The sequence below is a fragment of the Rattus norvegicus genome, chromosome 13 (genome assembly GCF_021556685.1).
Source record: "Rattus norvegicus strain SHRSP/BbbUtx chromosome 13, alternate assembly SHRSP_T2T, whole genome shotgun sequence".
Lineage (NCBI taxonomy): Eukaryota > Metazoa > Chordata > Mammalia > Rodentia > Muridae > Rattus > Rattus norvegicus.
The window spans coordinates 72,008,483-72,030,508 of NC_141546.1; the positions used below are offsets into that span (position 1 = coordinate 72,008,483).

General features: G+C 37.1%; 1 protein-coding gene across 4 annotated transcripts in view; it reads right to left on the reverse strand.

Annotated features, from left to right (window-relative positions):
* Positions 1–22,026, reverse strand: part of Rasal2 (RAS protein activator like 2) — a 293,935-nt gene that overhangs the window by 163,185 nt on the left and 108,724 nt on the right. For all 4 annotated transcript variants that reach the window (XM_087580925.1, XM_087580924.1, NM_001401196.1 and 1 more), the window contains 1 exon segment: positions 3,797–3,924. In XM_087580925.1, the coding sequence (XP_087437051.1) occupies positions 3,797–3,924 (128 nt within the window).

Consider the following 22,026-nt stretch of genomic DNA (forward strand, 5'->3'; position numbering starts at 1 on the left):
ACAGTCCCAGGGGACCCAAATGTCCTCTTCTGGTGTGCAGATATACATGCATACAAAACATGTATACAAATAATGTAAATTAATAAACAAATCTTTTTAAAAAATCCAAAACACAGAAGGCAGAGATAATTTTTAACAAAACAGAGCTTGATTTACTCTGATAGGTTACTATTGCTAAAACGTACAAACTCGGGCTTTTTCTGTATGTTTATGCTGGCTAAACCTGAGAGGGGCAAATTTGTTTTGCTTTGTTTTGTTTTGTTTTGTTTTGCTCTCTCTATCATTTCCCTCTATTCCTTAGTCTGTAGTTTACTTGTTCTTATCTCTTGAAGGGAAAATAAAACTCAAGAGTTTCTCAAGGGCTTCACATGTCCTCTCTGAACTGGCTTTGGATCAAGTCATTTGGGTTTCTCCTTGGTCCTATGCAAGAAAATAAATATAACACATGCGCAATATTCATCTGGCATACAATTTGCACACAAGCAATGCTCTGAACCAGTAAGTTGTCTTTCAACGTGACATTTTTTTTTTTTTTTTTTTTTTTTTTTTTTGGAGCTGGGGACCGAACCCAGGGCCTTGCGCTTCCTAGGTAAGCGCTCTACCACTGAGCTAAATCCCCAGCCCCTCAACGTGACATTTTTGGCAAACTGTTCTTTCATCATTTTGCCCAGATCTACCCTTCTGCTCTATTTGGTATTTTTAACATTTTTCATGCATATCCCTCAAACAGACTTTATCCAATCTGAGAAGAAACACACAGAGATAAAAAAGGACATTAAAAACCTGTGGTGTGTGTGTGTGTGTGTGATACTAGACAATTACATCCTTCACATACTCCAGCAGTGCCTAGCTAAGGATTCAGCTTAAATTCTTTTTTTTTAATAGTTTTTTTAAGAGTTATTTATTTTATATATGTGAATATATCAGACACAGGCCATCGGATCTCTTTACAGATGGTTGTGAGCCACCATGTGGTTGCTGGGATTTGAACTCAGGACCTCTGGAAGAGCAGTCAGTGCTCTAACCACAAAGCCATCCCTCCAGCCCCCTCAGCTTAAATTCTTACACGGTTCTTTTGATTTTTCTTTTAAACACAGACATAACAAGCGATTAAAGTTTAAAACAGCCTTTTGAGATCATTTTAGCAGGAAAGTCATTAAGCTTTTCAAGAATCTGTCAATTATCAAAAGAAGTTTCAAATAAATTATCCTCATTATAATTCTGTGTGAATAAAAGGTAGAAAGTATTATATCACAATCATTCTATAAAAATGAATTTCTAATAATTTCCTCTAATAAAATTAACAAAATTTAAAACTTCTTTGAATATCAGGTACAACAATGGTCTTTAAAAAAAAAGAGAGAGAGACTTAATTAAACATTCCTGATTTAATAGTAGAAGAACAAGCTGCCTCTCTCGGGGCAGTAGAGTCTATTTTAACCAAATGCATCATCCTTCCAGCCTTCCTTACTTGGCTGAATGAAATAGTTTTTCTAGCTCAACTATTTGTTCCCACGCTCCTTTATTCATTGTTCCACATGACCAAATAGAATTCTTTATGAGGTGTGGTGGTCTGAATAAGCTTGCCTCAGGGAATGACAATATCAGGAGGTATAGCCTTGTTGGAGGAGGTGTGGCCTTGGAGAAAGTGTAGTGTCACAAAGGGGGTGGGCTTGGAGACCCTCCTCCTAGTTGCTTGAAAACTAGTCTTCTGTTTGCCTTCAGAACAAGATGTAGAACTCTCAGCTCCTCCAGAACCATGTTGCCTGGATGCTGCCATGCTCCCGCCTTGATGATGATGGAGTGAATCTCTGAACCTTTGGCAACTCAGATGGGACTCCTCAGGTTTTCTAGTACTAAAACCAGGTATCTATCAAAAGGTAGATAGATTTAAAAAAAAAAGTGGCACATACGCTTGTATTACTCAACCATGAAGTTAAAAGACCCCTACAGGGACAAGGTAGAAGAAACAGCAGTTCTATCCTATGTTGTAGCAGGAAGTGGATTGTTTCAAGAGGTAGGAAGTATGAGTGAAGAGGAAGTCAGAAAGTGGTAATATACAGACACAAAGCAAGAGTTAAATGTAGAAAATGAAGGTTCTCAGACATCTAAAATTACTTATAACAGCTAGCATCAGAAGATAAATGGGCTAAGGATACAGTTCAGTGGTAAAGTAGTTGACTAATACACAGGATTTCCTAGGTTCTAGTCCCAGTATTCATCCAAAACTCCCCACAGATGCACGTGCATGCACCCATACAAAAAGGAAAAGGACATATGATATTCTAAAGAAAATGAAGAGGACCCAGAAAGGAATACTTGTGGTAGTTTGAATAAAAATGGTATCCATAGGCCAACAGGGATTAGAAATTACCTCTAGTAATTCTCAAAGCCAAATAAAATAACCATAGACTGAGTCTCATTCATTTGTAAGCTAGGCAAGGATTAATTTAAGTAGGTTCAGCTACACCTAAGACCATCAAAAATATCAGATAGTTACATGATCCATAACAATAACAAAATTATAGTTATGAAATTACAATGAAAGTAATTTTATGGTTGGGGGTCTCTACGACATAAGGAACTGTACTAAAAGGTTGCAGCATTAGGAAGGTTGAGAACCAGTGCTCTAGAATAGAAATTGTCCTTAGCACATGGTGTCCATGTATGTTACATTCTATATGCCTCAGACCAAGGCGCACGCTGCTTACTGCTCTCTTGTGGGTTTCTAGAAGCTGGATGTTATAGAACATATCGAAACAATCTTCTACTTTTTTTTTTTTTTTGGTTCTTTTTTTCGGAGCTGGGGACCGAACCCAGGGCCTTGTGCTTCCTAGGTAAGCGCTCTACCACTGAGCTAAATCCCCAGCCCCACAATCTTCTACTTTTAAATAAGATTTGGCCAGTAGGAACACTCATCTCACTGACCTATAGAAATGCTGCTTTTATCCACTACCTTAGAGACTACAGTTATAGCTGCTTCCTGCTATTGCTAGCTCATGGGTACTTCTCCACATTTCCATAAGGTCCTTATTCTTCCTGTACTTTAATTTGTCAATTTATCAAAACCTTTCCCCTATTCAATATGCTTTCATTGGGTTTTGTCTAACTTAAAGGTTTCTACTATTATGATAAAACACAGCTACCAAAAGTGACATGGGAAATAAAGGGTTATTTCAGCTAATAGCTTCAAATTATAGTGCATCACCAAGGGACATCAGGAACCTAGAGGGTGAGGCAGAGGCCAGAGAGGAAGGCCTTGTTCACGGTCTTGCTCCTCATGACTTGTTCAGCCTGCTTTCTTACAGTGTTCAGGACTACCAGTCCAGGGCTGGCACCTATCCACAGTGAGCTAACCCCTCCAGCATCAATCAAGAGAATGCACCACGGGCTTCCTCACAGGCCAGTCTGATGCGGGCATTTTCTCCACTGAGCACTGTCTGCCAAAATGACTCTATCTTGTGTGAAGCTGACATAAAACTAGTTAGCAAAGACAACTAGACAATTTCACCATCTAGACTATCTGCAGGACCAGATTTCCACAACCTAATGCCTTCCCATTCCAAATGTATCAACTCAGTGTGATTTTGATTGTTTTCCAACTGAGTGTCCGGGCCTGCCTGTGGAGCTTGCTATTTCATTGCAGCAACATATCATTATGACAATAGCACCCACTTAGACTACAGCTTACAGTTGCTAGAGTCTATATTTTACAATGCAACTTTATCAAAATACAACTAAAAGGCATGTAATTTCAGAAATGTGCTTAGAAATGAGTAGTAGCGTTGTATCTCACCTCCTTCTCCTTGTTGAGCAACACCAACTGGCTGTCTGTGAGGATGCAGTATTTCCTCTCCCATGATGTTGTCTCAGTGTAGGGTGACTGACCACAAGACAGACGGTGGGTTGGTGGGCCTTTTACATCTGTGTAGCAAAATAGAAACACCAATTAATGGACCACTCTCATGCCTAGTACACCAATATTTGAAATACAAGATTCTCATATGGTGAATTAATAGAAGTGATTCTAAACAAGAATCTCAATGAACTGAAATTACTTTAAAACTGTTATAATGGGGAAACAAAGACTTGGTCCTACAATTTGCAGAGAAGCTCAAACATTCTAAGATGAAAACTTACCATAAACTTAATAAAGCAACCAACACAGTTTACACTGAGACAATGGGAGGCTGTTTCAGAACTAAACCGATATTACTAAAAATGTAGGAGCGGGAAAAGCAGAGAAAAGAAGAAGGAACAAAGATTTCTAGTCTAGGGATGACGAGGATTTGAGAATACAATTAATCAAGAATTGAATCAGCAAGGTTAGGAGCTGAGTGACTACATCTACAAAATGGATTTATAGTCATAGGAATTGGAACTAAAACTATAGCATCACATTACCACTAGAGGCCACTAAGATCTTAAAACATACAAAACGTATTTCCTCAAGGAAAGATCTAAAGATGTCTCTTGGAAGTGAGGGTGCCTAACATTAAAGTAATATGTGCTAACAATTCCCAAGTCCCAAACCATACTATTATCCTTTGCTCCTTTAAAATGGCTTAGTATGAAATGACAAACACACCTTATAACTACATATTAGATGATTAAATATAACTTTTATGTTAGTTCCTTAGATGTATTAAAAGTCATCTAGCCACAAAGGACTACTTCCTTTATAAATACACTAAAGCAATTACTTCAAGTACCTTACTACCATTAAATGTGCTACAAGAGCAATCCAAACTGTGACGGGAAGCAAACACCCACAAGCTATAACTGGCTTTGACTTCAATAAATGGAAGTAGTTTCTAACCGTCTCAGGTTGTAATTGTCCAAATATGCAGAGTCACAGGCAGATATATGCAGAAGCTACAACTCTGATTGGAGCACATAAGTCACATGTCCCTCTCGGATCCTCTAAGTGGTCAACATTACCTTCATTTTTTTTTTTCTGGCTTAAATCCTTAGCCTCTATGAATCTACTTAAATACGTCTTATTTTAGGGAACTCACCAATTCCCTCCAAAAAGAGTTTAAGGTCTAAGAGCCAGTAAGCTAAGAGTTTGCTAGACTTGGTGCTGACTCACAGGCACCTATTGCCTCAGCCTCCTGTACTTTTTCTGTTTCTATCTGTTCTATAAAGTATTTAATAGCTCCATGTGGCACTACAGAATCTTGACTCTATACCAATAACTTTCCCTTTGTATTCTAAGCATCTTTACTTAATTTAGAACTGCATCTTAAATTATCCTAAAGTTTTTCAAAATTATTATGAAAACCTTTAAATCCACTGTCCCCTATTCTCTCTCTCTCTCTCCTTTTCTTCCTTTCTCCAAGTCAAGGTTTCTCTGGATAGCCTCGGCCGTCTTGAAAATCGCTTTATAGAATAGGATGTCCTCAAACTCAGAGATTCACCGCCTCTGCCTACCAAATGCTGGGATGACAGGTGTGTGCTACCACCACAAGGCGTATAAATAAATTCTTAACCTTTGAACATGTTTATAATATTCTTATCTATAGTCAAAAGTTTTGTTTGTCAAAACTGACTGCAGTCATATGATTTAGACAAATGAGTTATATTTTATTGCAATGTAGGCTTAATTCCACAGAGAAATAGTAGAAAAACATAAGTGGAGAAACACGGTAACCCACACAAGTTTTACTCAGGTGATAATGACTGAGTTACACAACTTAGCCAAGTCCAGTCCAAACTGTCCACTGTAATTTAGGACTTACACTAAAGATGGAGTTGACAGACCCTTAAAAATTAGAATTTGAGGCTCTGTATTTATGACAAAGCCCATGTTTCCTGCTAAAGATAAATGTGTATCAGTACTAAACTTGAGAAAACTTGAATTATCTGTGTGATCCTGAGTACTTTTCTTAAGTCTCTCAATGTTCTTCGTCTGTGAACCCTGAACTTTCTTCTAGTTTCTCCACGGTGCTGAGAAATGAGTCAACAATAAAGCATTTTCCTAGAATCGTTTTAGTTCATTGCTAATTTCAGGATGACCAGGAAGTATTTTAAAAACTGTATCTATAATGACAGATTGATGAGTCATTCCAGAGGCCAATATTGTTCATTGTTATAGCAATTTCCACAAGTTTTTGGTAGCTTTATTTATTCTATGGAAGAAGACAGAGAAATAAGTGATTGTTTTTGTTGAGTATAACTGGATTAAGATTTAAGATGCTTTAACAAAACAACAATCCGTGATGTATTTAGACGGCTGTGGATTTGACTCAGTCTATCATGTTGTGCATAGAGAATTGTAAGAACAGAGCATGCTCAGATCGCTGCCCTACTTCACCTTAACAGTTATCACCAATCTTCATTTCTGACTCTAGTGACTTAGTTCTAATTCTGACTTCCAATTATTTTTAGTACCTAAAATTCACTAGAGAAAAGCATAACAGAGTCACAAAGAAGATTCTTAATAGCAAAATTAGAAACAATTTTAGATTTGCTGTGTCCCATTCCTTTGAGAATACCAAGGACATTACATGCTGGCCTCATTTCAAAAATTAAATAATTTTAGAAACATTAAGAAGAATCCAAAGTAAACTTCTACAGAAAGCACTTTAAGACTGGACATTGTAGCCATAAATATTATCAAATTTTTATATTTAGATCTCGTGAGACTGAAAAACTACTGAGAACATATTTATATAGGTTATGTCAACATGTATTATATTAGAAATTAAAATCTACCACATACTGATATTAAAATGCATTTTAATGAAACAACCATTTTTAATAAAAATCTAAAAGAACAGCACTTTTTTAATATTATTTTCAAATGTCCTCAAGGACTGGCTGAATAAAAGACAGACTAGTTCATTTATTATTTGTTATTTTGGTTGATATATGAAAGAAAATCGGGACTTAGATATGAAGGTTTGAAACTATAGTAGTACTTTAATAGTGTTTTAAAATAACTATGGGCATTCTTCAATATAATACCAAAAACTAATAAAGAATTTTAGGATAAGTAAGTAGGAGGAGTCAGTACAATGTAGAATCTCAAACCACAGTAACAAACTTTTCATATGGATACATTGAATATAACTGTTCTATAGTGGGAGAGGAAGCCTCACAGAGACTTCATGGCCAGGGTTGAGGGATATACAGAGGCCCTCACCCACTCAGAAGAGAAGGGGTTCTGGCATAGGAGAAGGACTATGGGAGAGGATGACTGGGAGAAGGGCAGTAAGCAGAATGTAAAATGAATAAGTAAAAAAATAAAAATAGCTAAATGTTTAGGGTTGGAGAGATGGCTCAGAGGTTAATAGCACTGGCTGCTCTTCCAGAAGTCCTGACTTCAATTCTCAGCAACTACCGGGTGGCTCATAACCAACTATAATGAGATCTAGGCCCTCTTTTGTTCACGCAGGCAGAACACTGTATACATAATAAATAATAAATCATTTAAAAATTTTTTAGGGCTGGAGAGATGGCTCAGTGGTTAAGAGCACTGACTGCTCTTCCAGAGGCCCTGAGTTCAAATCCCAGCAACTACATGGTGGCTCAACCATCTGTAGTGAGATCTGATGCCCTCTTCTGGTCTGAAGACAGCTACAATGTACTTACAAATAAATAAATCTTAAAAAAATTTAAAAAAAAATAAAAAATTTTTAAATAATTGTTTTATATTTTCTTTTGAGTAGCTCTTTTTATCCCAAACTCATAAGCTTATAAACATTATGTGTTAATCACTTAGAAACCACTGGTTATCTAGGATTTTCAACCTTCCAAATGATGATATTTATATACTATAAAAATATCTACATTCATCATTCTTTACAATCATCTTGCTGTGATCAGAAATGTCTTTGAATTCAGGAAAGATGTCAAGCTCAAGGTGAGCAGATAGACATTATCTAGAACTCTAATTTTCACTTTGGTCATGAATTTATCTGGCAATAAATACTATTGGTTATTTCCCCTGAAATAACAGGATTGTATCTTTGGTTTTCCAGAAATGTCTGCCCTACAGCATATATGGAATGACCATAATCTGTTGTAGAATGTTCTCCTCTGAGTGTAACAACCTTGCTCTAAATCAGAACAGCTGTGACCATTTTCAAGGTACTTCTGCTTAACATAGGGCTGGCTGATTACTGATGCCCCCTCACAGAAGGAGGGGCTGAGGAAGGTCACTGAAACCTCGCCTGAGGTTCTGGCAACTTCTCCAGTGTCTCCTGTCTATCTGAAGCAATTCTGTTCTAACTGCATGTAGCCTTCCGGTTTGGGGAAGCATTAAGGGTATAGAGAAAAGAAAAGAGTTGACAGAAGGGGAAACTCCACTTAATGCAGCTATGAAGAAATCAAGAGCCATGTTTGTTAGAAGACTTTCCAGTGCTGCTGCTTTAGGGTCCTAATGCTCCTGAAAGAAGTCCCTTATCCACGTTCTATTAGTAACCCCCCAAACTCAACCCTTCCCTAAGCTACTCAGCTTCTGATGAAACTCTACTTTGATTTGCTGTTTGGGCTTAATAAGGAGGTGGTAGGTGTTGTTGACAGTTTTCCAGGGAAGGCATTTGTCCAACTATCTTGTAGTCTTTTGAAAATAACATTAATTTAAGAAAGTGGGGCCTGGGACTAAAGGGTTCCACAGACCATACATTAGAATCAACCATCCATATGGCAATAAGAAGGCAATGAAGAGTTCTAAGAAAACTGAGCCATGCACTATAAAATCAAGTGAGTGATAAAGGAACAGAGGTTTTGACAAATGGGAGGTTAATGTAATAGGCTGGTCTACTATGCTAGACGGTAAGAATCCACACCCGATTGATCAAGTGGAAATAGTATGATAAAGCTTATGTGATACAGATTTTGAAACAGGAATCAGGATAGATAAATTCTCTCCAGAATCAGGATAGATAAATTCTCTTCAGTCTGTGGTGGAAGATCAGCACAAAAGAGATGAGAAAATAAAAGAACAATGAGTACAAAGACAAACTAATAAATGCTCATAAAGTAACTAGTATAACTATTACCCTGCTTTAATTTTAAAGCAGAAGTCCAACACAGTTTAAAAAAAAAAAAGAACCTAAAAGGGAAGCTCATTTTAAAAGATTCAATGCAATCCATTATTTCCAAGTAATTTCAAAATAGCATTTACAATTCTGGGTAATTGGTCTACCAGTAAATCTAAACCTCAGACCCTGGGTTCCTGCAAATGCCTAACTACCTAACAAGAAATTAATCCTATCTTGTGTTAGCCCTTCCTTGTTATGAGGCAACAGAGTACCATGGCATCTCACAAGATAAACATGAAGCTACAAGCTTCATTATACACAAACAGTGCCTAACGAAACCTAACTTTCCCCCCTCACACGTAGAGAAGTATAAAATAATTAAAACCATCACAAAGAAGAGTTAGCAAAGAGATGTGCTTGAAAGTGAAACAGGAGTGGAAAGAAAGAAGGACAAGCCTAAGACCCATATGGTAATGTAGAAAGAAGGAAGGAAGGAAGGAAGGAAGGAAGGAAGGAAGGAAAGAAGGAAGGAAGGGAGGGAGGGAGGGAGGGAGGGAGGGAGGGAGGGAGGGAGGGAAGAAAAAAAAAAGACATGCTGAGGGAAATATATTTGTATATCATAGCTTCTTAAAACTCACAAGAGTTGCTTTTAAATTAAAATTTACACTCAGACTTTTACTTTTTATTTCAAAACTGTAATTAGGATTTAACCAACAAGATTCATTGTAAGTTATTTCCTTTCAAAGTAAGCTTTAGAGGAATTTTACAAAGACTCGTCCAGGTAATATAAACACTACCATTTCCATCAACCTCAACACCTTTCACCTGCTCTTCATGCATAAAAACAAAACAAACAAGCAACCCACCCCCCCAACACACATACACTCTAACAACAAACAAAACAGTTTGGGAGAATTTATCTATTTAGGTTAAGCTTTTTATAAATGCAATCTAAGCTAATAACTATCAAAACCTGTTGAGGAAATGTTGGCCTATATTTTCATTTATGTGTGTTTTTATTTTCATATCTGAGATCACCTGGCTTGGAAGGTGGTATATTGTTATGAACTCTGAAATTCAATGCCCATGATTTGGGTTCAAAAACTCAAAGAACAAGAAATACTTTAGAAGGCCCAGAATTTGGGTAATCACTTGTTATGGAAGAAAACACAATGGAATAGTGTTAAAACAGAACAATGCTACTTACATTAGCTTAGAACATTCAATACTTTAATATACAAAGAAGTATATTTCTTTTAACCCAAATTTTCAAAACAGTTCTAATCAACATTCTTAATACATTTAGCAAGTTAATTTACAAGATACATTTTTAGAAGCAATTTCCCCCCTGATAGATAGTACATCTTTGTCACACAGCTTTTTAAAAAAACAAAAAACAAAAAACTGTTCTTTGATCGTATTCTATAGGCAATTTCCTCCACAGTGCTGAGGACTCAAGTTAGGGCTCTGTGCTTGTTATGCAAGCGCTTTATCCCTACACTACACTCTTGGTCCCTAGAGCTGACTTAGCAATGGCAGTTACAGCATGCTGCTCAGGGGCAGTCTAAGATGATGGAGAGAGATGGTCAGATCATTTTAAGCTACTGTATTAATGGCATCTGCTTACAACCTCCTATAGGTACCGACAAGTCAGTCTCTTATTATACTTATGCTAAGGTATGGATGTACTCATCTATGTACCCATGTGTGCAGGTGTACTTGTGTCTATCTCAATCATTCCCCACTTTAACTTTTAGATGACATTTCTCTCTCTGTACTTATGTCTATACACATATACACACATGTCACAATGTATATATGGAGGCAGTTGGTCCTCTCCCTCTACCATCTGGGTGCCAAGGACTGAACTGGGGTTGCCAGGTTTGGCAGCATGCACCTTTACCCTCTGAGCCATCTCACTGGCCCTCCGCCTTATGCACCAGGTGTATTACTAAACCTAGAACTCGTTGACTCTCTATGCTAGATGGCCAGGGAGCTCCAGGGACCTGCGTATGCCCCATATCCCCAGGAATTGGAACTGCAGGTGCATGTAGCCAAGGATGACAATTAGATATGTGCTAGGAATTCTAACTCAGAACAGCCTGACTGACAGAACTAACTTCTCGTTTTTTTAATTTTAAATTATGTATTGTGGGTGGAGTTAAGAAGGGCAGTGGGTGTGCACCTGAATGAGTGCCCTTGGAGGCCAGAAGAGGCTTTCAGATTCTGATTGGCCTGGGTGTTAGGAACCTAACTCTGGTTCTTCGGAAGAGCTCTGCACGCTCTTAGCTGCTGAGCAATCTCCATAGCCCCTCTCCTTTATTTAATTCATTTTTTAAAATTCTTAAAACATAGAAAGAAAAGTCAAACCATTCAGGTCATTAACTTAATTTTTCTCTTCATTACCATCTACTCTCTATTCTACTGAAATATCAGAAAGTTCCCTGGTACCAGAACACCCAAATTTTGTCAGAATGGTAACACTTGTTGCCTCTGAACTTTACTTTGTCCTGATAGTGAAACTTAAGAAGTAAAGACATTAATGATAAGCCAATATGCTTAAGATACAAATTCACCAAGTAAAAAATCTGTTTCTACATTACTGAAAGCTCACTATGATATCAGACAATTTGTTAAAATAAATTACATCTTTGTGCCCTACAAAACCATCTTATTTCTCAACCACATGGTCTTAGTTTTCCATATTACCTGATACAAGCAATGAGTCAGTAAGACCCCTTGCTCACCATTACCCTTCATAAAAGGGAGGGGGGAGTGACAGGAGAGAAGTGAGAGGTGGGAGACAGGGAAGAGGAGAGACGTGAGAGACACAGAGACAGGGGAGAGACGGAAGACAGGAGAGAGGGTGTAGTATACTTCTTTCTGGTACTTCCTCTAGTCTAACAGTTGGAGAGTTGGAGGCTCTCTGTGGCTTCACTCTGAGTCTCAGCACTAGGATAACGCAGCACAGAACTTGACAAATGAGTTCTCTAATAACAAGTATTAAGGTCTGTGAGGAAAGAACTTTTTTTGGCTTTAAGAAAATTTCATCGTGATGAAGGAAGCATTTCCCTGAACAGAAGAACTCCTTGAATTTCCTATTTTAAGTACTTTAAGATAGTTGGGGTCTGAAGCAATTCCTATGATGGTCCTACCTTGCTTCTTCCACATCTAGTTGTGTGCTGCCCCTGATCACACAGCTGTCAACCGCAGGAAGAGACAATTACACACTCATCCGATAAGCATTAGAAAGATTAAGCCTCATAACCCCCACACTGGGTCAAGCACTGCTTAAGAAACTATATGACCCTGATAACTAAATTGAATTTATGAATGATGCCAATGTCAAGGTGTTAAACGGCAGTCTATTGTAGTCTATATTTTAATTGCAATAAATTAAATACACCTGTTGTTCCCATTAAATCTCTTAAATAGAAAACTCAAAATGCACAAAACAATCTATATTTTAACTCTAAGAGGGAAAAATAGTCTGTATGTACTTTTTTTCTTAAACCATAATACTGTACTAAGTATAAAAAAATACTAGTCTGGTTGTTTAAAACATGACCATGGTGATTTGTTATTATTATAAAATGACCAAAACTCTAGGTCCTTTTGATGAACTAATTTGTTACAGGTAGAAAAATGAACTGTATTCAGAATCTCAAAGCATGTCACATGCATCCACTGTATTATATTTAGTGCTTTTCCTATTTTACACATCCCATCCTTCTGAATTTCCTCACTTCTCTGTGGAGGCAGATGCTGTGGGGGAAGGCCAGCGCTTGTAAGGGAATGTGATTCCTAGTCGGGAGGGGAAGATAAGTAAGTAGTTCATCACTATCCAGCTATCAGTGTCTGAGCTTTAAAAACTGGCTACCCGGCCTGCACAGGACATTATCTCCACCTAAGAAAGCAGACGAGCTGCAAAGCTCTGGCAACATGGCTGCTTAATGGCTCTACCTCTCTCTAAAGCACACTACCAACTGATAGAAAATCATCTTTCCTGAATTGTAACCCATTTCAATCACAAAACACTGCATGAATAACAAAAACGATAACAGTCTTCTTAAAGAATCAGTCACTCATTGTAAAGAACAACCCAATTCAATGAGCTTTGCAAAGATCTGATTAGAAGTGAAAAATTATTTTTTTTATAAAACAAAACCAACAGGAACAAAAATTGAAACTAGAAATAAGAGAAAGGGAACAAACATCTACAAGAGAAGGCTACGAAGCAGTAAAAAGCATCATTCAGCTTTTTCTTTGTGATATACAATGTAACGATATCAAACAGACATTCTTCTTAAACCTATTCCATTTCTGAAAATGTGCCAGATGGCAAATCCTAACAGGAGGAAGTGATCTATCTATGATTTTAAATGAGAAAATAAAATTTAACAAGGTCTTATAAAACTCTTAATTTCCCCCAAAATATTGAGTATCACTAATGTTTTATATAACTCATAAGGATTTCATATTAAAATGCCAACACAAATTCTTTTATGGTTAATGAATGTGTTGGTATAGTTATAGTAACAGATAAAAGTTCCCCTTCTATGCTGCAAACATACTGTAATATTAATAAACAGTAACAATTTATTAAATATAAATGATGGATGTTAACAAACAAACAAGCACCATGATTAGAGTTGTCTTTACTTTTTCTCACAAACAAAACATGCATGTGCAGAGTACATGAGGACCCCTGCACGGTCCAGGTTAGATCTTCTGTTTTTCTGCCTTTGGTACCTCATTAGCTTTCTCTTTTCTTCCAAGAAGTAACCTTTCCACTCCTAGGCTTACATTTTTTTTCTCATTATTTAAGAAGATGCAGCCAAGTATGGTGACTTAGTCCTAGAACCACACCTCTTAGGAGACTGAGACCAGCTGGAGCTACACAGTAAGTCCATGACTAACTTGAATGTGGATAGATAGCAGACAGATATTGCACAAATTTTTTAAACAACAAAATCATAAAAAACAAAACCCTTTATAGAAAAGAGCTTCTAAAGAACAGTCCACCTCTTGTCTTTACACACACCTAGACTCATGAATAATTTATGGTTTGGGGCCAAAGTACACATGTGGATTGCTTTTAGTAATACTTGATCTTTACTAGTTAATTTCAGCTAAAAAAAAAATCCCATTTAGTATAGTGAATATTTATATAATAAAGTTTTAGTATGAACACACATATTCATAGAGAATAAGCAAACAGTGAATGTAACGAAGAAATGATGTGTGAAGGTCACAGGAAGTAAAGGCGAAAATAAATGTTTTGTGGTTTGAATGGGGACGGCCTCCGTGGCCTCCTCTCTTTAAATACTTAGTGCTACTTGATGAAACTGTTTGAGAACCTTCTAGACCCTGCCTTATAGACTTCTACATCTCCTGATCATTTATATCTTTTATAATATCCCAACTAGCACTGTTTCTTGACTTCTGTGAACCATTATAACAAATCAGAAAATCTGAAAACGGTACAGGAGAGAGCCTCTGATTTCTGTAGTCAGATTGGTTATAAGTACCAGAGGCCCAGGAATTGCAAATGGTATAAGAAACAGAGAACTGAGCTCTTAAATCTACAAAATCCCTGACAACAATAGATAGGTGGTATCAAGACCTAATGGAAGGTCAGGTAATCAGGGACATCCAGAGACTATAAAACTAGCTGTTGGTAGTTAGTTTGTACTCCACGCCCCTCAACCTTTCTGAGACTATTTTCTTTTTTTCGGAGCTGGGGACTGAACCCAGGGCCTTGCACTTGCTAGGCAAGCGTTCTACCACTGAGCTAAATCCCCAACCCCCTGAGACTATTTTCTTATTTCTTTCTTTTTTTATAAAGGAGTGGCATTGGTTTCCTTTAAAACGTGATTTAAAGTAAAAGGATGTTTTACTCAGAGAGAGAGAGGTCTTTCAAAATCTGTAAAGGCTAAGGATGGTGGTGCACACCTTTAATTCCAGCACTCAAAAGCAAAGGAAGGAAAATGGCTGTAAGTTCTAGGCTAGCCTAGTCTAAATAGGCAGTTCCAGGATAGCCAGAACAACACAGAGAGAACTTTCCTCAAAGAAAGAAAGAAAGAAAGAAAGAAAGAAAGAAAGAAAGAAAGAAAGAAAGAAAGGAAGGAAGGAAGGAAGGAAGGAAGGAAGAAAGGAAGGAAGAAAGGAAGGAAGAAAGAAAACAAATAAAAAAAGATGTGTGAAACTGTTAGCCTATAGTTTTATGTGCACTTACGTACATGTGTGAATACCTGGGTTTCTTAAAAATACAAAGGCAAGTAGAAAATAAAACTTATGAAAGAGTTGGAGGTCAATACCTCACGGTCAGAGGTGGGATGGTAATGGGATGTGTGAGTAGGAAAACGAGATTTTTTTTTTATTCATGGAACTGGAGTGGTACATCACTGATTATATTAAAATTAAACTTAAAAGTAGCACTGTCTACCTTAATAGCTAGGTCCTGCTATTAGAGAATACAAATTACAAAATAGTTAAAAGTAAACTCCAAATTGCAGTGCTTAACGTCAACCTCACGAACAAAAAGAAAACAAACATTAAAGCCCTCAATATCTCTATAATTTCACCTCTCTACTATGGTGTAGAATATAAGTGATATACAAAAACTAACTCTACATGAGTCTTCTTCAGAGGCATAACCTCACTATCATTATTTATAACAATAAGACTAGGACATTGCATATTTGAGGTTAGTTTAAATCTACTTAAAGAAAATAGAAATTATATATATATATGTAAATAGAATTACACATAAAATTACAGCACTTGGCAGGGTCAGGTAGGAGGATCATGAATTTGAAGCCTCCCTTAAATGTTATAGAATAAAGCTTCTCAAACGGAGAGTATCCTAATCACTGTTTTATTGCTGTGAGGAGACACCATGACTAAGTCAACTAGTATAAAAGAAAGCATTTAACTGTGGTGGGGGTGGGGCTTGTTTACAGTTTCAGAAGTTTAGTTTATTATCACGGTGGGAAGCATGGCGACACTCATATACTGGAGCAGTAGCTGAGGACTAGCTATGTCATGCCCTGATCTGTAGGCAAAGAGAGGGGGAGGCGGGAGCGTGAGTATGTGTCAATTACAGAGAGACACAGAGAGACAGAGACTGGGCTTGGCATGGGCTTCTGGAACCTTGAGACCCACCACCAGTGACAAACCTCCTCCAACCAGGCCACACCTCTTTATCCTTCTAATCCTTTCAAAAAGTACCACTCCTTGGTGACTAAGTATTCAAATATAGGAGCCTATGGGGGACACTCTTAATTAAACCACCACAGAGAGAGAAGCTGCTTACAAGATTTTTATCTTCTTTATAAATAGGTAAGTAGAATTTGAGACAACTGGTTGAAACTTAAATGTCTCGTGTAGCTCTGTGAGGTTTGTTTCTCCTGAAAGATGAATCATAGAGTGCTTTACTGTGACAGAGGTGATATTAACTGGAAAAGAGATGGCATGTCCTTAGATTCTTAACAGAGCTACACAATACAACTCTTTACATCACTGATTTTCAGCATATAGAAATGTTCTTCATAGAGGTTAGAATAGCTTACCAAAGCACAGAACTTTGGCAGTACAAGGCTCAAGGTTAAATTGGAGCCCTGGCAAGACCTACATCCCCACTGTTGATTATTTATGAAGGTACTTCACACATTAGAAAAAGTTAAGAGTAACTTCTGGAACACAGAGACGTGGTCAGTATTAGGAATCATGTTGGTGGTGGTCAGCAGCACCAAGGCCAAGGGCTTATGAAAAGATTTTTGGAAGCCCGACTACCTGAAAAGGAATCTCTGTGGTGCCACTTTTCAAGTATGACTACTGGTCAAGACACTTTGGACCCTCAGTTTTCTCAACTTTAAAATGAGAACAACTTAGTTTTAACCTCTCAGGGATATATAAGAATTGATGGCAAATATCAAACATTAAAAATAGTGCCTGGTATATTTGAGTCCTTAGAAGAGTGAGCAACTAGTCTTTTTACTTTATACATCTAATAAAATGAATTTGTTTACTATTCCTATCAAAAAATATTAACGCTAAAAACAGAGCAAAACATGTATGTAACAAGAATATAGTTTTAAATTTGTCAGGATCCTATAATGAATATAAACACAGTTTGGTTTTGTTTGTTAAAAATAATCTGGGGAAAATATTGCATAGGTTTGTTTTGCTAAAAGAAAACTACTCTGACTCCATCAAATAGACCTTGGTAAACTACTGCACCAGAAACCTGTGCATCCTTCTGAATGCAAAATACATAAGGGAAGAATCGGCAGCTTAATAACCTACTCACTCCTCTCAGATGAGAGGAAGAAAAGAAGATGAGGAAAAAGGAGAACAATCTTTTTAATGGTGCTGCTTTAATCTCACCAATGGCTTCCAAATTTCCCAGCCTTATGAGCCTCTAAGCACAACACAGATGACAGCTATACTTAAAAAGAGTAACTAATCCTAAGTAAATTTCAGTTAGCTTTAAAAAAAAAAGTATGTGTGTTTCTCAAATGCAATCACAAGAGCATAAAGCACTGAGAAATATGGGAACAGTATTATTTAAGCTGAATCCAAACTCAAAAGAAAGATTGTTCACTACTTAAAATGAAAGCCAAAAAGACACATATAAACACTCACACTCGCACGCATAAGCACGCACACACGCACACACACACACACAGAGAGAGAGAGAGAGAGAGAGAGAGAGAGAGAGAGAGAGAGAGAAACAAGCATGCACATATATGTCCACATGCTTGAAATCCTAAAAACTATATGAATTCCTCTATATATCCAAATACAAGATAATGATTGTGTGTATCTATAAGTTGTACAAAAGCACTGAAACAGAGGCACCACTGGTATAAAAAGCAGTTAGTTTCCAAGGATACCAACTTTATGGAATACCCTATGGTTAAACAATGCCCAAGAGCAGATCTTATAACCAACACAAGAAGCTTATCCACTCTCTCTTTCTCTCTTAGGCCATTTCTATCAAAGAAAGAACAGGAATTTTGCAACCAATAATAATGTCCCTTAAGCATTCAATTATTCGCATTTATATTTTCAATATTCCTAAAAAAATTAAGAATTACATGAAACATCATTGTATGCTTTAATGTAAAGTACACACAGTGCAAATTAATCCTTAACATCTATATTCCTCTGTGTTGTGCAGAAAAACAAAGAGTGATTTCCTAGTCATATGCCATTCCTGAAAGATTTTTTTTTCACTGCCTACCGATAGACTCGAATTCATGTATAAAGTTAATGTTTATTCTAACTAGAGTTAAAGTATAGGATGAGCATCAGGTTATTAACTACATGACTGTTAAAAGTCTAAAAAGCCTACAAGTCTCTCGCTAAGAGGTAAGCTAGAAGAGCTTAGAGATGGCTCAGTGGTGTTTCTGCAAAGGATCTGGGTTCAGCACCCAAATAGTAGTTCCTAGGAACTCAATGCCCTCTTCTGACCCCCACAGTACCAAGTATGCCTGTGGTACATATACATATATGTAGGCAAAACATTCATACACATGTAAAATGTCGAGAGAGAGAGAGAGAGAGAGAGAGAGAGAGAGAGAGAGAGAGAGAGAGAAAGAGAGAGAGAAGGTGCTGGAGCACACCTGTAAGTCCAGTACCCAAAAAAGGGACTGCAAGTTCACAAGGGAGCCAAAGCTACAGAGAAATCAAAGAGAAGAAAAGAGGAACAGGAAAAATTAAGAAAGAAAAATAAACTTAAAAATAAAAGGATAATAAAATAAAGAAAAATAAAATAAAAGAATATAATATAAGAATAAAAATAAAAAGAATAAAAGAAATAAAATTAAGAAAGAAAAAAGGGAGAAAAGAGGGAGGGAAAGATGGTTATGCACAGCAATGTAGCACACAAGCCAAGCTCTTCTGTAACTAAATATGTCCACATCAAATTTGGTTCTGGAGTATGTTTTTCATTAATTTCATGTCACTGAAATTCTGGACACTATTTTAGGTAGTAAATATTTTAAGTGCATATTTCTCAAAAAAGCAATTGGAAACTTAAAAGAAAACCGAGCCCACAGATACTTGAATACAAAGAATCCATGCAATAATTTCCAAAAGGCTGTTGGACAATGATTAAGCATGAGATCTGACCTGTGTGAATTGAAAGTTCGACATTTTCTGGTTTGTTCCTTATACGTTTCAGTTTCATACAATGCCAAGCTTTTAGGACAATGAAAGGAGGGTGTCTAAGTAGCAGCTTTAAACAAAACAAGCAAAAAAACATTTTAAGTAAACAGCAATGCAGAGGACTGCTTTGTATATATAAAGAACTATTTATAGGATCTTGAAAGGGTAAAAGAAATGTTAAAATTATCCTGTTAATTTTAAACTTTAGAAAACCATGTTCTAAAGAGCCAAGTTCTTTAGAGCCTCGATAACTAACAAATATATTCTCTCAGAGCCGACTCCCATGTACCAATTAAATTTGGTGATAGAAGTAAGTAATAAGTTGTTCAAGCCAAAGAAAGTTTAAAAGACAATTCTCAGCACCAGTCACAAGATCATGGGTTCTGTGATGTTTAACTCACTGTCAAGCTGAACTTTTCCAGCTATGTATCTTTATCAAGCCAAAATTTATTTGCAAATACATTTCCACATTCCACAGGCTACAGCCTGTTAAACTGTCAGCTGCTACTCCACGTAGGGGTCACAAAAATGTGGCAAGAGTAAAAGGTTTCTGAATGTGCGATGACCAAAAACTAATTCAAAAATCAAATGTACAATCAACACAACCTGGCAACATTCACAAGTGTTGCAACCATGACTTCACGCCGTTGGTTCTGAATGCACAATATGCACAATTTACACTGAGCATGTAGTCTATGTCATACACTGCCTGAAAAGCTCATATTATACATAAGCAAAACATATATATATCTTATTGGAAACAAATTTGTTTTAATCTTTAACAAATGGTAAAATTATTTATACCAAAGAATTGTTTTAAAATGAATTTATGATTTATTATTAAGTATTTTATTTGTATATATACTTTTATAAGTCTATATACTCAGGGCTTGGTGGGAGAATCTTGCCTAACATGTGTGAGACCTTTGATTCAAGCTCTAGCACCACCTACAGAATAACAGCACATGTGCTCAGGCACACAACACATATGCAACACACACAAACGTACAGACATACATGCTCATACTCACACAACACGCATGCATATGCTTACAACCATCTGTAACTCCACTTTTAGCAGGTAAGATACACTCGTGTGGTGTGTGGCTTCTGTAGGCACCAGTCACATATGTAGTATGCAAACATATTCAGGCAAAACATCCATATACACAAATAGTACCTTTAAAATAACACTAAAGCACAGGTATTTGGTTACTACTTGTATAAGTTCCAAAATAAGCAACTACATGATCAGGTGTATATAGAGTCATATACTATATATTGGCCAAACATTCCTTAAGTATATATTTAAACTTAAATTCTCTGGGGCAAAGGAGGAAGCTACCTGTTGTTGACAACTGTAAGCAACAAAGACATGTTTAACAATGTAAATATGAAAAACTATCTTCCGTGTGCCACTGAAACTTGCTGAGCGATACCATAAGTGCACTTGCTACTGTAAATGCACTGTCTTTGTGCTAGACATTACAGACGCCGCTGTAATTGATATGTAATTGGTAATGCCAATACAGTATAATATGCACTAAAGAATAAGCAGTGCGGTAAACAAGCGAGCAGAGGGAATAATAACCACAGGTGCTGGAGGTGACACTAAAGACACTGAAGAAGGAAATTGAAGAAGACCTCAGAAGATGGAAAGATCTCCCATGCTCATGGATTGGCAGGATTAATATAGTAAAATAGGCCATTTTACCAAAAGCGATCTACAGATTCAATGCAATCCCCATCAAAATACCAATCCAATTCTTCAAAGAGTTAGACAGAACAATTTGCAAATTCATCTGGAATAACAAAAAAACCAGGATAGCTAAAACTATCCTCAACAATAAAAGGACTTCAGGGGGAATCACTATCCCTGAACTCAAGCAGTATTACAGAGCAATAGTGATAAAAACTGCATGGTATTGGTACAGAGACAGACTGATAGACCAATGGAATAGAATTGAAGACCCAGAAATGAACCCACACACCTATGGTCACTTGATTTTTGACAAAGGAGCCAAAACCATCTAATGGAAAAAAGATAGCATTTTCAGCTAATGGTGCTGGTTCAACTGGAGGTCAACATGTAGAAGAATGCAGATCGATCCATGCTTATCACCCTGTACAAAGCTTAAATCCAAGTGGATCAAGGACCTCCACATCAAACCAGATACACTCAAACTAATAGAAGAAAAACTAGGGAAGCATCTGGAACACATGGGCACTGGAAAAAATTTCCTGAACAAAACACCAATAGCTTATGCTCTAAGATCAAGAATCGAAGAATGGGATCTCATAAAACTGCAAAGCTTCTGTAAGGCAAAGGACACTGTGGTTAGGACAAAACGGCAACCAACAGATTGGGAAAAGATCTTTACCAATCCTACAACAGATAGAGGCCTTATATCCAAAATATACAAAGAACTCAAACCACAGGGAGACAAATAACCCTATTAAAAAATGGGGTTCAGAGCTAAACAAAGAATTCACAGCTGAGGAATGCCGAATGGCTGAGAAACACCTAAAGAAATGTTCAACATCTCTAGTCATAAGGGAAATGCAAATCAAAACAACCCTGAGATTTCACCTCACACCAGTGAGAATGGCTAAGATCAAAAACTCAGGTGACAGCAGATGCTGGAGAGGATGTGGAGAAAGAGGAACACTCCTCCATTGTTGGTGGGATTGCAGACTGGTACAACCATTCTGGAAATCAGTCTGGAGGTTCCTCAGAAAATTGGACACTGAACTGCCTGAGGATCCAGCTATACCTCTCTTGGGCATGTACCCAAAAGATGCCCCAACATAGAAAAAAGACACGTACTCCACTATGTTCATAACAACCTTATTTATAATA